General features: G+C 44.8%; 1 protein-coding gene across 1 annotated transcript in view; it reads left to right on the forward strand.

Annotated features, from left to right (window-relative positions):
* The window catches only part of ARHGEF3 (Rho guanine nucleotide exchange factor 3), a 232,921-nt gene that overhangs the window by 208,583 nt on the left and 10,761 nt on the right, over positions 1–13,577 (forward strand). The window contains 4 exon segments of the mRNA XM_074284416.1: positions 2,075–2,245; positions 3,928–3,990; positions 5,713–5,809; positions 5,970–6,046. Of these exon segments, the coding sequence (XP_074140517.1) occupies positions 2,075–2,245; positions 3,928–3,990; positions 5,713–5,809; positions 5,970–6,046 (408 nt within the window).

The following is a 13,577-nucleotide window of genomic DNA, read 5'->3' on the forward strand; positions in this document are numbered from 1 at the left end:
CTAGACTATACTAGGAACTGGGGACATCATGACAAAATAGCCCCTGTCCTTAAGAAACTTACCATCCAATGGGGGAAGCAACATGAAATCAGATTAGCCAATGAGGACATGCAAAATAATAAGTCATGGCAGAAAGGAAAATGAACTTAAATTCAAGGCCTTCCCAATGGAAGATCTGGCCACGGGGCTTTATTTGGCCTTGTAGACCTGGAAGTCTAGAGATGGAAGCTGAAGATGGACCAACTTGGGTCATTTTGGCTGGAATGGATACCACATGGAAGGGAATTATGGGAAATACAAGTGGAAGAAGAGATGGGAACTCTAAGTGATAAGTGAGGCTTTTGTATTTATTTTAGAGCAGGGTTTCTTAATTTGGGGTACACATATTCCTTGGGGGAACCATAAATCCATGAATGTAGAAAGGTAGGAATTACATCTTTGTTTTCACTGATCCCTAATTGAAATTTAGCATTTCCTTCAGTTATTCCTTATTGTGAGAAGGGATCTGTGGCTACCAACGGGGAGGATATTTGACCCCCAAAAGGTTAAAAACTCTTGTCTTTGAAACAATAAGGAACTATGGGTAGTTTCTGAGAGAGTGGAGAGATATCACAGACTTAGAGTCAGAAGGCTGGTCTTCAGGGCCAGGAGATGTTCTTTCCCCAATAGGGAGGGATTTGCAGACCTGTGACCCTGCTCTCTCCCTGGTCCCCACCTTGACCAACCGCCACACTTTGCAGAGTGCCTTGGATTGGGCCCTGTACTTCTAGCCAAGGCAAAGTAGGGAAGGCTCAGTCTCAAAAAAGAAAAGAAAAAAGCCCACTTGTTCAGAGAGTGGGAATCGAGAAGGGCAGGCTCTTAATTTTAGCAAGCGAAAGTGTTATTTCCAGTCTGCTTCTCAGCGCTTTCCTTTCCCCCACCTCCACTCCGCCGAAGGCCCCCTCATTGTCCTAGAAATGAAACCGTTGCGTCTCCTTGTGACTCAGTGTGCTTCCTGTTCTCTCTCTCACGCGTGTGGTGAGATGCTGCCCACCAGGAGAATCACACGTGTTGGCAGGGGGCCCCGGGCCCCAAGCACCCCGCTTCTCACAGCTGGGGCTCTCCCCAGGACCTCCAGGAAGCTGGGGTCAGCGAGAGGTTCTTTGGGCCAGGAGCAGCTAATTCTCTGACCCAGGGCCCATTTGTGGATTGGCTAATGATGTTGGAGCCATAAAATGTCAGGATTAGGAGGGACCTTAGCAGTGATGGGTCCGGCCTTTCATTTTACAGATGAGGAAACGGGCCTGGAGGGGCAGGGGGCTTTCTTGTGGCCTTGTAGCTTCTGGGATCAGCTCCTGTTTTAAGGAACTTACCGTGGTGTCATCACAGAGTTCACATCTCTGGATTTTCCCCAGGATTGGAGATGATGTAAATGATCATCATGTCCAACTCACACATAAGCAGAAGTCCCCTTGACCATGGAGAAACCAGTTTGGCACAGCCAAGCGACCGGATGGGTGAGGGGCCCTGTCTCTCCCCTCAAAAGCCCCCACCACCTTTGTAACCAATATGGAGAGTCAAACAGATGTCTCCCACATTGGCCACAAATTTGTGCCTCATACTCTACGTTTAATCCTAGCACCATAACAGACTAAGGGGCCAGCTCTACAACCACGACCACCAGTAAAAATTAAGGGTCTGGTATTGTGGAAGGGCGTGGCTTGGGATCCTGGCTCTCATACCCACTGAGCCTTGCTCAAGCTCAGTTTCCTTATCTGTAAAATGGGAGTGTTCGATGGCTCCATTCTCTAGAGAGCCCCCTCCTCTCCAGTGCTTGGCTGACTTCTGGACTTCAAAAGAGGCGAATCAGGCTGAGTTGTCCATGGGCCTGAGGCTCCATCTGCACCCCACACACAGGTACTGAAAGCATTGGGGTGTGGGGGGAGATGTTCCCTTAATGGTGTTAGCTCTAGGACAAGGGAACCCTCAGATGGTCCAGGACGACCAGTGTCCTGAGTGTGAGCCGGGCCCATCGGTAACTGGCCAGGCCTCCGGACCGGTAACAGAAACTCTCTCCTCATTCTTGTTTCTCCAGCGTTCGATCAGCTTCCGCAGCGACAGTCGCCCCGACATCCTCGCCCCGCGACCCTGGTCCAGAAATGCGACTCCCGCCAGCACCAAGCGAAGGGACAGCAAGCTCTGGAGCGAGACCTTTGATGTCTGCGTCAACCAGATGCTCACCTCGAAGGAGATCAAGCGCCAAGAGGTGGGACGTTGGGCCCCGATCGATGGGTGGGATCAGTCCAGCGGCAGTGACCGCTGCCGGGAGACGGGGGCTTCCACCCGGGCTGGCCCCTGGCCCGGCTTGGAAACCCTGTCCCCATTCTGGGCTGTGATTCTCGATAGGTCAGGGGGCTAGGTCCCCTCCCGCCAGGCAGGGATATATATGAAAATCTGAACTTTCCTTCACAAATAAACAAGTGAGCCGCAGGCTGCTCGCTCTGCTGACTTAAAAACAAACCACCACCGGACTCATTTCAATAGTGATTTCCCCAAGGGCATTAAATTTTTTTTTTTTATTTTTAGAAATTTGATTATTATGGGTTAGCACATAGATATCTTAGAAGAAAACAGCAGCGTGGTCAGGCCAGGGGGAACCCGGGTTCACTTTTTGCCTCTCGATATTTGCTGTTTTTTGTGATCTTGGGCAAAATACTTCCCATTGCCAGGCGTCCATCTCCTCATCCATAAAATGAAGTGACTGGGCCTCCAAGAAGGCTTCCGCCCTTCCCGCTCCAAAGCTCTGACTAACTTTTTATTCCCCATGAGTCCACCCCCCTTCAATCTCTGCTAGAATCATCATCTAAATTTATTTCGCCCTTGAGGATTTACAGAACGTCCTACAGACCTTACCTGGCTTGGTTTCCCAAGCATCCGGGAGAAGGGCGTTACTATTTTTCCCATTTTTCAAAGACAAGAAACAGAAGCAAACAAGTACAATGACTTACCCATAGTCCCACGGCTAGTGAGTGTCAGGAGCCGGAGGGGCAGCAAAACGGGCCCTCACCCCATGGAGAGAGAACGAGGGCTCCCGGTCCACAAGGAGGCAGCACATCTACAGGTCCGTCAAACCGGACCGGGCTATTTGGCTTCTTTTGGGGATCGCAATGGATGATGCACTGGGGAAGATATAGTATTATTTTAGAAAGGCATAAAGAAAAACACATTTAAACATAAAGGGAAGCCTGGCAAGTCTGAGGTGTCCCAGTAGCACTAAGAAATCCCCCCAGAGTTCTGTGGCCCTTTCCTAGAAAGGCAGTTTGTGATTGGACTCTCAAAGGGGAGAGAGCAGTACTGTTTTTTATTCACTGATGTCCAAGCTTGTTTGGGGGGTCTGTAAGAGCAGTGAGCGACCCTGGGAATCACCTGGTCCTACTTCCCACAAATTATGGATGAGAAGGAGGGTGCCCACGCTGCGGTGAGCGCTCCAGAGACGACAGCCGCTCAGCGGGCACTGCCCCCAGAGAAATCCCAGAGCTGGCCATGCTGTAATGGGCCACAGCCACGGCTGAGATACCGCTCTGTTTATTTACAAAGGCCTGGAAGCCAGACTGGCGACCGTGGGGATGTTGGGGGTCCAGGTGCTGGGAATACAGAGAAAGGCCCTTAAAGAATGGCCAGTCTGACAGGGAAACCACCTGCCAGACTGAAGTGCAGATGAGGAGCCATGGGAAGGAACCAGCCCTTGGGGCCTCGGGGAAGTTTCCTGTAGGGAGGATGAGGGGAGCGGAGATGCTGGGAGGGAGAGGTCCCAGACCGGGGCAGAGTCAGGCCCCGGATTTGGAATCAGAGCCTGCCCCAGAACCCAGGAGAACTGAGCCCCATCCAACGAGTGGGATTAGTAAGAGAGGAACGAGAGCACATCCAATGTCCTTTTTTTTCTTTCAGGCAATATTCGAGCTTTCTCAAGGAGAAGAAGACTTGATAGAAGACTTGAAATTAGCAAAAAAGGTACTTTTTTTTAAGTTTTGGTGGTTTTTACATCAGCTTTTCCCTCCCCCCTAATTTCTGAGCAGAGTGCTGCTGAGGAGATCTGAGAGCACATTATGACTAGGACCTGAAGTGTAGAGGGCCCTTCTGGCTCCTCCCAAGGCCTTGTGGGAACAGCTCAAAACAAGACAGAAGAAGAGCTCAGAGGGAGGCCCTCTGGGCTGGACCCAGTGAGAACTGGCCTCTCCATCGCCGTATCTCCAGCTGGGTCCAGAGGGAAATTTAATTCCACAATTATATGTAGCATGTGCCATATAGCCCAATACTGTGCAGAGCACAGGAAATGGATAGATGGAGAGAGACAGAAACAGAGAAGAGAAGAGAGAGAAAGGAAAAAGAAAGAAAATATGGGAGAGAGAAAAAGAAAATAAGAAAAAGGAAAGAAAGGAAGGAAGAAAATAAGAGAGGAAAAGAAAATAGGAGAAAGAAAGGAAGGAAAGAAAATAGAAAGAAAAAGAAAAGGAGAGAAGGAAAAAAAATTTTAAAAAAAGAAAGAAAGGAAAAAAGAGGGAAGAGAGCGTGAGCATGTTTGTCAGGTGCTTATTATGTACTAATTGTGCTAACTGCTGATGTGAGAAGCACACCTCTGTAGGAGTGAAGACAGACACTTTCTTCCTAATGGGAGAAGTCCCATTCTTCAGGGGTTCTGGGAAGCCAGGGCCAGGGCTCAGGCGAGAGGGAAGTGACGCCGGCCTGGGCCCCTCCTGGAGTCGTGGTTGTCCCCAGGGAATGAATGACCCCTCCAACATGGAGGCTGAGTGTGATTGATCTGCCCAGAGGCTGCGGTCTTTTTCTGTGAACTCAGAGTTCTCTTTGATTCTGTTTCTTGTCCTCCACATCTAACCAGTCCCCGAACTTCACTAATTCTTTCTTCCACAGAGAGCTCCCATCCTCCTTACTTTTTATTCCTGCTCTAGTTGAGTGGGAATGGAAAAGGCAGAAGATGGAGAATCCACATCCCACCTTGGTCACTGTTTCCATGATCCCTTCCTCTCTGGGACTCGTTTCCTCCTCCACTGGGGTGGGCCTGGGGGACCTCTGGCTTGACATATTTGTTCTCCCATCTCATCCCAGTGCTAGCCTCCTCTGAACTGAGGTTCCTCCCCCACCCACCCCCCAGTCTCTTTCTTATCCATCCTCCAGCTTGGATAATTGGACTAAAAATCTCCAAGCACTTCTTTGGTAGTCACTTCCCACTCTCCCCTTTGATAGCACTCCATGAGCTGCAGAATCAAGCTTAGGTTCTTATCTTGACATTCAATGCCCTCAGCCATCAACAGTCTCTCCTGAACCCTTGGAGGCCAGTTCTAGAAGAGCCCCTTCCTGGCCAGCCCTCCTGCAGGTCAAACTTCTCTGGGAGCCTCCTAGCTCCTCCTGTCCTTTCCAGCGTTCCCCACCCCAATAGGAAGCCCTCCTTTTTCTCTTCCACATCAGACAGATCATATGTCGGCTTCACGGAGCCATGAACAGGAGCCGTCTTCAGCTGAGGGTGACATTGCTTCTGTCGTGACCTTCAGTTACCCTTTACGTCTTCCATCGTCATCTAACTTTTCACTTTCTCTGGGATGTTTCATTAGCCAAGCATATCTTGACTTTAAAAAAAAAATTTCAATATGACTTTTTAATAAACACATTTCCCTGGATTTTAATGGTATTCTTCTCTCCTTCCCCTCTCGCTCACAGGCCTATCATGACCCCATGCTTAAACTCTCCATAATGACCGAGCAAGAATTAAACCAGATTTTTGGAACACTGGACTCTCTGATCCCTCTGCACGAAGGTGAGATTTGGTCTTTTGAACATGTATGGCTAATTAAGTTGTGTTAGAACAGTCCAGAATTGCTTATGTAATAACGTGAATAGCCAAGACTTTCCTCCCACCTGCATCCACGTCGAGAAGTATAACAAAGAAATTTTCTTTTCTCCTTTCTCCACCCTAGATCTTCTTAGTCAGCTCCGAGAAGCCAGGAAGACGGACGGATCGACCGAGTATGTCGGCCCGATCCTGGTGGGATGGGTAAGAACCTTTCTTGACTTGGGTTTAACTTGCGTTTTAATCTTTACTTATATTATTCCTCCATAAGCCTAAATTGTTTCAGATTAGAAGAAGAAAATAATTTTCAAGTAAAAAGATAATATTTAGTCTGGTTCTACATTTATTGGTATAAAGCTATCCTTAGTGCCATTAATTGTATTAGTACATAAGTTTATCTTTATTGCTATGCTGCCTATTTGCAACTATAGGCTGCTTTAATATAATATCCTGAATTTAAGTTCTTTCATGACTTCATCAGATCTGGGAGCTAATCCATGTGGCCACTACCCATCATACCCCATCCCCACCTGCTCCTCCTCCGGGTCCATCTAAAAGTTCTCCATACAGCATCTACTCACTGGGCTGGGAGGAGGAGCAGGGGTTCTTCCTCTAGGTGTTTTCCCTTTGTGCGGTCACCCACTAGTTGTAGTTCTTGCTACATGATCCCCTTAAAATGAGAATATATCTGTAAAGCACTTTGCAAGACCCAGAGTGACCCTATCCTTCATTTCCTCAAAGATGCCCTATACTGTGCTTCTTGTGTAGACTCCTCATTGGAAACATGTGGCAGGAGCTGTCTGGGATAACATGCTTTAAATGTATACATATATACCTTAAAAAAAAAAAAAAAATATATATATATATATATATATATATATATATACATATATATATATATATATATATATATATATATATATCTGTCTGATATTCATGCTTTAAATGTATGTGTGTGTATACACACACACACCACACACCACACACCACACACACACACACACACACACACACACACACACACACACACACACACACACATATATATAAAATCTCAAGACCGATCATTTTAGTATCAGTACCTGAATGTCTCCAGACCAACTGGAGGCCCAGTAATATTCCGAGATGACTAATTCAGGAAGCAGTCCTTAATATTTCAGGAAAATTCTATTCATCGTATATTTTTGGCTTTCATTTTAATGTGAACAGTCTTCGGTACTCTAAGTTCTTCCTTCTGTATAAAAAAAAACCTCTCTAAATAATAGTCAACCTCTTGGACAAAGGCCAGATCTCCAGGGAATGGCGCAGGTTCTGGTCCTAGATAAAACTTTCTAGATTCACTATGGGGGAGACTCAGGACTCCCCAAGATGGTTTGGAGCATCTTTCTCTCCTCTCCCCCTCAGAACCAGAATTATTAAAATGATGAGAAGCTGCTTTGAGAATGTGCTGGTGACTGTCCAGTTTCTGTTATCTGTTAAATGTTGATTTGCAGTTTCTTCCAAATCAAAAATGGAGATGCTGTTATATTACAAACATTAGTGGATTTTTAAATTTAAATTTTTAAAGATGTCCAGCCCTCTTTCTACTACATTAAGGACTCCCCCATAGCTTGAAACCACACAGGAAGATTCAAACTCAGGGCAGAGGCAAGTTAAGGACCAGCCAGCACTCTGCCACGTACATACGAGCAGCTTCACAACATTTAAAAAGAGGAAAGGCCTCAGAACCACCCAATCCAAACCCAGACCCGGAAGGAATCCCCACGGTAATGGACCAGGCCAGTCTGTCTTGTAAGTGCCGGCCTCTCACGTCCCAAAGCTGAATCTCGTGTCCTCCAGCCGGTCTTTCCTTTAATAAGCACTCTTTGAATGGAATCAGATAATTGATAGTATTTATATAACAATTGAATCTTAACAGCTCTGGTTCTGAGGGCCCAATGGTTCAGCTTTGAAGAAATCCCATCCTATTCATAATATTAAGTTCCTCTCCACTGCCTATCTTGCCACTTCTTGGAACCTTCCCTCTTCCCTAATAAGGTTATCGATTGTTTGATGAGACCGTCCTTGGCATCGGGGATACAGAGACAAAACTGCCACCGGCTTGCCCTCAGGAAGCTTATTCTCAGCGAGAAGAACAAACACAAACCTAAATAATTAAATGCAAAGTATATGTAAAATATGCAAATAATGCCAAGTAAATGAGAGAGAGAGCATGGTCCAAGAGATAATGACTGGAAAGGCTGGGAGCCTGCCTTTGATTCCCAGCCCCACACATACTGGCTTTGTGACCTTGGACACCTGAGTCACTTTGCTTCTCAGTGATCTGAGCAACTCCCTAAGACTCCATAAGGTGACAGTCTGCATTGGTAAAGGGAATTCCTCCCCTGGGAGTTCTATAGGATCTGGTCCTATCCCATCTGTAAACCAAATGCCACGTTTATCAGGGGCTCGGTTCTATTGAATCCCCATTGGAGGGAAGAGGCTCCTTCCAGAAAGGGTCACTTGGCTGCTATCGGGCCCATCCAGACATCAAACAGGAACTTCCACCATGGGCAGAAGCCTGTGAGCAGCCGACCCTCCTGAAAAACAGTACTTATCCATCTCGGCTTACCAGCTGTGCTAGTGTGTGCACATGAGGGAGAAGTGTAAACAGAGAGAAACATCTGGCTGTGGCCGGGGCTTCTTCATAGAATAAAATAAACAGCTCGGGGAGATGCTGAATAAGGATGCTTTTCAAAGCCACTTCAACCCGTGAAAGATGGATTTATTTCCAACTCCTCCCCCCACCCAAGAAAAAGTGATTTTCCTCCCTCAAACAATTGACCCTCTGAGTGTTGGCTGTACTTTTTGACCTCCACTTGCTCAGTTACTTAACTTGGAAGACATTAAGGACTGAGACACAAGGGGGTTCTTGCAGGCCTTCCACATAGATGCATCACAGTACTCCATGATGAGAGTGCTCACTGAAGTTAACAGCATCCTAAACAAACAACTTTCCAAGTAATTTAAGTCTGTCTCTACCATTTTACCAGTTCCAAAATAATTTATCAGTTCTCCAGAACAAGTTCTTGGGTGATTTAGTGTCTTATTAAATTTTAGTACCTGGAGGAGAGGCAGGAAACACAGATGCAAAAAATAGGTTTGTTCTGTCTGGTGAATAAATAACTTCTGCAAAAAAGGAAAGATGGCTCCATTTCCCAAATCTTTTGCTTCTTCTATTCTTCTCTGCGGCTATGATTTCTTTTTATTTACCAGTGCTCATATTTCATTTAGTTGATAACTTTTCTCTCCCTCCTATCTCTTCTCCCTGCCAGTCTCTCCAAAAAGGAGACATAAAAAGCAAAACCTTTGTACCAAATAATGCAGAATCAAGAAAACTAGTTCCAAGCTATAGCCAAGAAAGTAGAAGTGATGTTTAACATATATTGGATTACTTGCTGTCTAAAGGACAGGAGGGAGAAAACAATCTGGAAAGCAAGGGTAAATGTTGAAAACTATTTTTGCATATATTTTGAAAATAAAAAGCCAAAAAGGAAAAAGAAAATAGATGTGAGTCTCTCTGTTAAAAGTTGGACACCAACCTTAATTCCTTGTGATCCTGAGTTGAGAATGGAAGGAAATTGTCCAATTAATTTACTCATTTTACGGATGAGTAAACTGAGGCCCAGGGAGATTAAATGGTTTAGACCAAAGTCCACACATGCAGTAAATGTAGGGAGTTTGAACCCAAGTCCTGTGACGTGGCACCATACTGCATCCTTTCTCCACAGAAAGAGTTGAATCCCTCCATTTCTCCTTCGAATGTCTAAGGACATTCGATTTATATTAAAGTCCTGGAACAGTCCCCACACTGTGATTGTTGCAATAGAATTCAATCAGTACAGACAGGGTATGAGCCTGGCCTTTCTTTGTTAATATCTGATTGCTGTATTTCTCTATAATTGGTTTCCTTTGTAATCCTGCTTATTTTCTGTCCTGCCCTTAAAAACATTATTCATATGTCATCTGTGACACAAAAAGGTTACGAATTCTTGATGTGGGAGGAAAGGGGGAAATGCCTTAATCACTATAATCAATAGTCTCTCTCCCAAAGACTAAGACCTAGTGGATCTGGCTTGAAAAATCCCTCTTGATTTCTCCGGCTAGTGTAAGTGTGTGTGAGCGCAGACACGTACAGACAGCCATTTCCCCCAAGAACGGCTCATGTTTTCCTCCCTTTGATTCGTCCCCCCCATACCTCAATGGAGCACCTTATGTATTCAGGGTGAGTCTTGACCCTGCACTGGCCGCTTCCTGAGGTCTACAAAACCCTCCCGATGTGCAGATTGCAGTGGGCCCCACAAAGGGTTGAAGTCAGCTCAGTCTCTCAGGTTCTGTGGGCCCAGGAAACAAGCAAACCTGCCAAGTGTGAAAACAGGATTAGAGGCAGACTTGGTTGCCATGGCAGCCTGGCGGGGATGATGGGGATTAATGGCACAATTGGGCAGTCAGCAGTGATGGGGAAGGGGGGTCCCTGGTTAGTTTACATCTTTCAGTTACCGCTGATTGGTTTCTGTATAATGAAAACACTGGGCATTTCCAGGTCTTTGATACAAGAGGAAGTAGGGACTAAATTAACGGGACCTGAGGCCCATTTTAATTAACCTTGATCTAAAATTATAAGTAAGCAAACAGCAGTTGGGTGGTTTTCTTTTTTCTTTATTAAAAAAAAAAGCCCATTTTATCCCACTTTGGGGGGAGCAGAGCCTGAGAAGAGTTTCAATCTCCTAGGTAGTGCTGGGCGGGCTATTCTTCACATGGAGAGAGCAGGCCCCTCATCCCGAAATATCAAGAGTTTCGCTCATCTCAGCAAGTAATTGCTTATACGTGACTTGGCTTTTTAGAGGCAGTCTCTGTACATAGATGTGTTTATTCATGTATCAACTATTTATTAGTCACTTCCTGTATGCCTGTGCTCAAGAGCTGGGCATATGAGGACAAAAACAAAATTCTGGAAGTAAGATGCAAGGAGAAGCATTAAGTGGTGGCCATGTTGAATATTTTCTCCATTTTTACTTCTGGAAAATATTCACTTTCTGGCACCCAGTAAACATTCAAATAATTGTCGACTTAAGTTTTTACAGCAGCTGGAATTTACCTGTTTATTTATTTTAGCTGGAATTTGTATGAAGAAGCCATTTATGCCCTTATATTTTAAGCTTTGTCCAAAGAAAGTGCTCTCGGACCACAAAATATTGTTGAATAAATCCTGATTCTCAGGGTCAGTCGCTTGAAAGACCAGGTGCTGGTTTGATGACCAGTAGTTGTTATTCAAAGAATAATGAGGAAATGTGGCAGGGAAAGAAAGGATCCAGGAAGAAGGGACTTTGAGTCCATGAAAGTGAAGCTGAGTCAGAAGAGCCCTCGCCAGGTATTGGACAGGTCTTCACCTGGGAGAGGGACTAAGGGCTCTTTGGCCCCAAGGGGCTCAGACTAGGAGTAGAAGGGGCAAAGGGCAGGGGCCCTTCAGGCCTGATGGCAGGAAGAACCTCCTAGAGCTGTCCAGACTGCTGGGACTGAATGGGCTGCTCTAAGAGAGAGGGATCCTCCCTTCCTGGAGATCTTTGGGCAGACCCTGGGTACCCTGTCATTGGGTGTATGGATCAAAGATGGGTTTGGCTAGCTTCCTGCAAAGGCCCTTCCCAATTCTGGAAGTCTGCAGTCCTGTGATAAAATCCCTAAGTTCTCCTAAGCTGCCTCCAGTCGTGATTGCTCGGCTGCCATCTTTGGGCAAGGGAAGGTAGCTGATTGGGATGTGTTGGGGAAGTTAGCATTTTATAGGGAGGCAGGGAGATTCACATGCCCAGTGACCTTTCATAAATCACAAACCTTCATACTAAGTCATTTCTGAGTAGTTTCTGAATCTGGATTTTCCCTGAATAATTCTTCTGCTCCAGTGTTTTTATACTTCATCATTCCATGGATGCCCAATAACTTCTAGGGTTCCCCTAGAGGGTCCCAGGGCTTTCTCCTCTGAACTAATCTGTTCCACAGTATCATCAGTGACTTAGGGGAAGGTTCTTGTGGCATCGATTGGTTAATCAAATTTATGGATGATAGAAAAATGGGAAAGACAGCTCATTCATCAAAAAGCACAATTAGAAACTCAAAGATCAATACTGTGTGAGGCAAGTCTCTTCAGTGATGTACAAGAAGGATAATTACAGAACCATATTCAAGAAATTACTTGCTCGAGGCAGCTAGGTGGTGCAGTGGATAGAGCACCAGCCCTGAAGTCCGGAGGACCTGAGTTCAAATCTGGTCTCAGATACTTAATACATCCTAGCTGTGTGACCCTGGGCAAGTCACATAATCCCAATTGTCTCAGGGGGAAAAAAATTACTTGCTCAAGTACAAATTGAGGAAGCAAAATTAGGCAATAGTTAATGAAGGAAAGATGCCAGGGAATTATGAGTATTAAATCTGGAAGAATCCTTGGATATCAATCACCTTATTAACCCCCTCTTTTATATTATAAATAAATAATAAATAACAGTGGATAGTATGTTCTATGTCATGAATAAATGAAAAGGCATTTGTGTTTTAAAATTTTATTAAAGTATTTATTTACATGTGCCAAAAACTATTTTTAGCACTGGGGACAAAAATTTTAAAAAAATTTTAAAAAGGCACTTCCCACTTTCAATGAGCTAATAGTTTGTTTACAGAATGCATAGAGGAGGGCGCATCTGCAGGTTAGATGGAAAGGCCAAAGGTCTGAGTTGTCGCCCCCAAGGTCCTTTACAGCTCTCAGATCCTATGAATCTATTAATATAGCAATCTCCCCATTTTAAAGCAAGATTATAATCCAAATCTTAGTGGGTGTGGGCTGATTTGTGAGCTTCTTAGAAAAAGGTTTGCTCTGACTCTACGTGTAGAATCAATATTTTATTTCTTGTCTTTTCAATGATTAGGGGAGGAGTAAAAGAAGCAGAAAATTTAAATATTCAAAAAATATTTTAAAAAAAGACCAAAAAGAAAAAGTTTGTTAGCAAGAACCCAATGAAAATAGAGGATCTGAATCAACTAGATACATTTTTAATATCTTAAGGTTTTAGAATAGACGTACAAGGGAGAATTGGCTTTTTTTTTTTCCAGATCATCCTTTTGGTCTGTGATCAAATAATACAAACTACGGGGGCCAAGAACTCATAACTCAGCTTTTTAATCTCCCATAGTGCTTAGTGCAGGAGTCTTTTATCCCAATAGGTGCTTAATAAATGATTGTTGAATGTTGCATGTGGCACAACATAATCAGCCAACTAAAATTGCTATCAACAAAATGATATTTAAGAAGGCCAAAGAGTAAGCATTGATTAATACATGTCATAAATAATTAGTATATAATTGAAGAGTCTAGACTCACTTAGCTGAAGGACACCTATCCAGATCTGACCAAGAATTTTAACCCACAAAAATGGGTTACATTCTACTACACTCGTTTCCATTGAAGTGTGCCCCAGTGGGTAGGGCACTGAACCACCTCAGATACTTTGGAGCTCTGTCCCAATCTCATCATGGCTCAGTTTCCCCATCTTTAAAATGGGTCGTTTCTCTCCAGTGGGGTAAGGAATCAGAGAGTTTTTGGCAGATTCTGCAGGTGTGAGTCCCTGCTGTGGACTGGTCCCAACACTGTGTTCTCCCAGTGAAGGGCAGCCTTTCTTGCCCGCCTTTTCCAAGCCCGTTTCTCTTTGTC

Source organism: Sminthopsis crassicaudata, chromosome 1 (assembly GCF_048593235.1).
Source record: "Sminthopsis crassicaudata isolate SCR6 chromosome 1, ASM4859323v1, whole genome shotgun sequence".
Taxonomy (NCBI): Eukaryota; Metazoa; Chordata; class Mammalia; order Dasyuromorphia; family Dasyuridae; genus Sminthopsis; species Sminthopsis crassicaudata.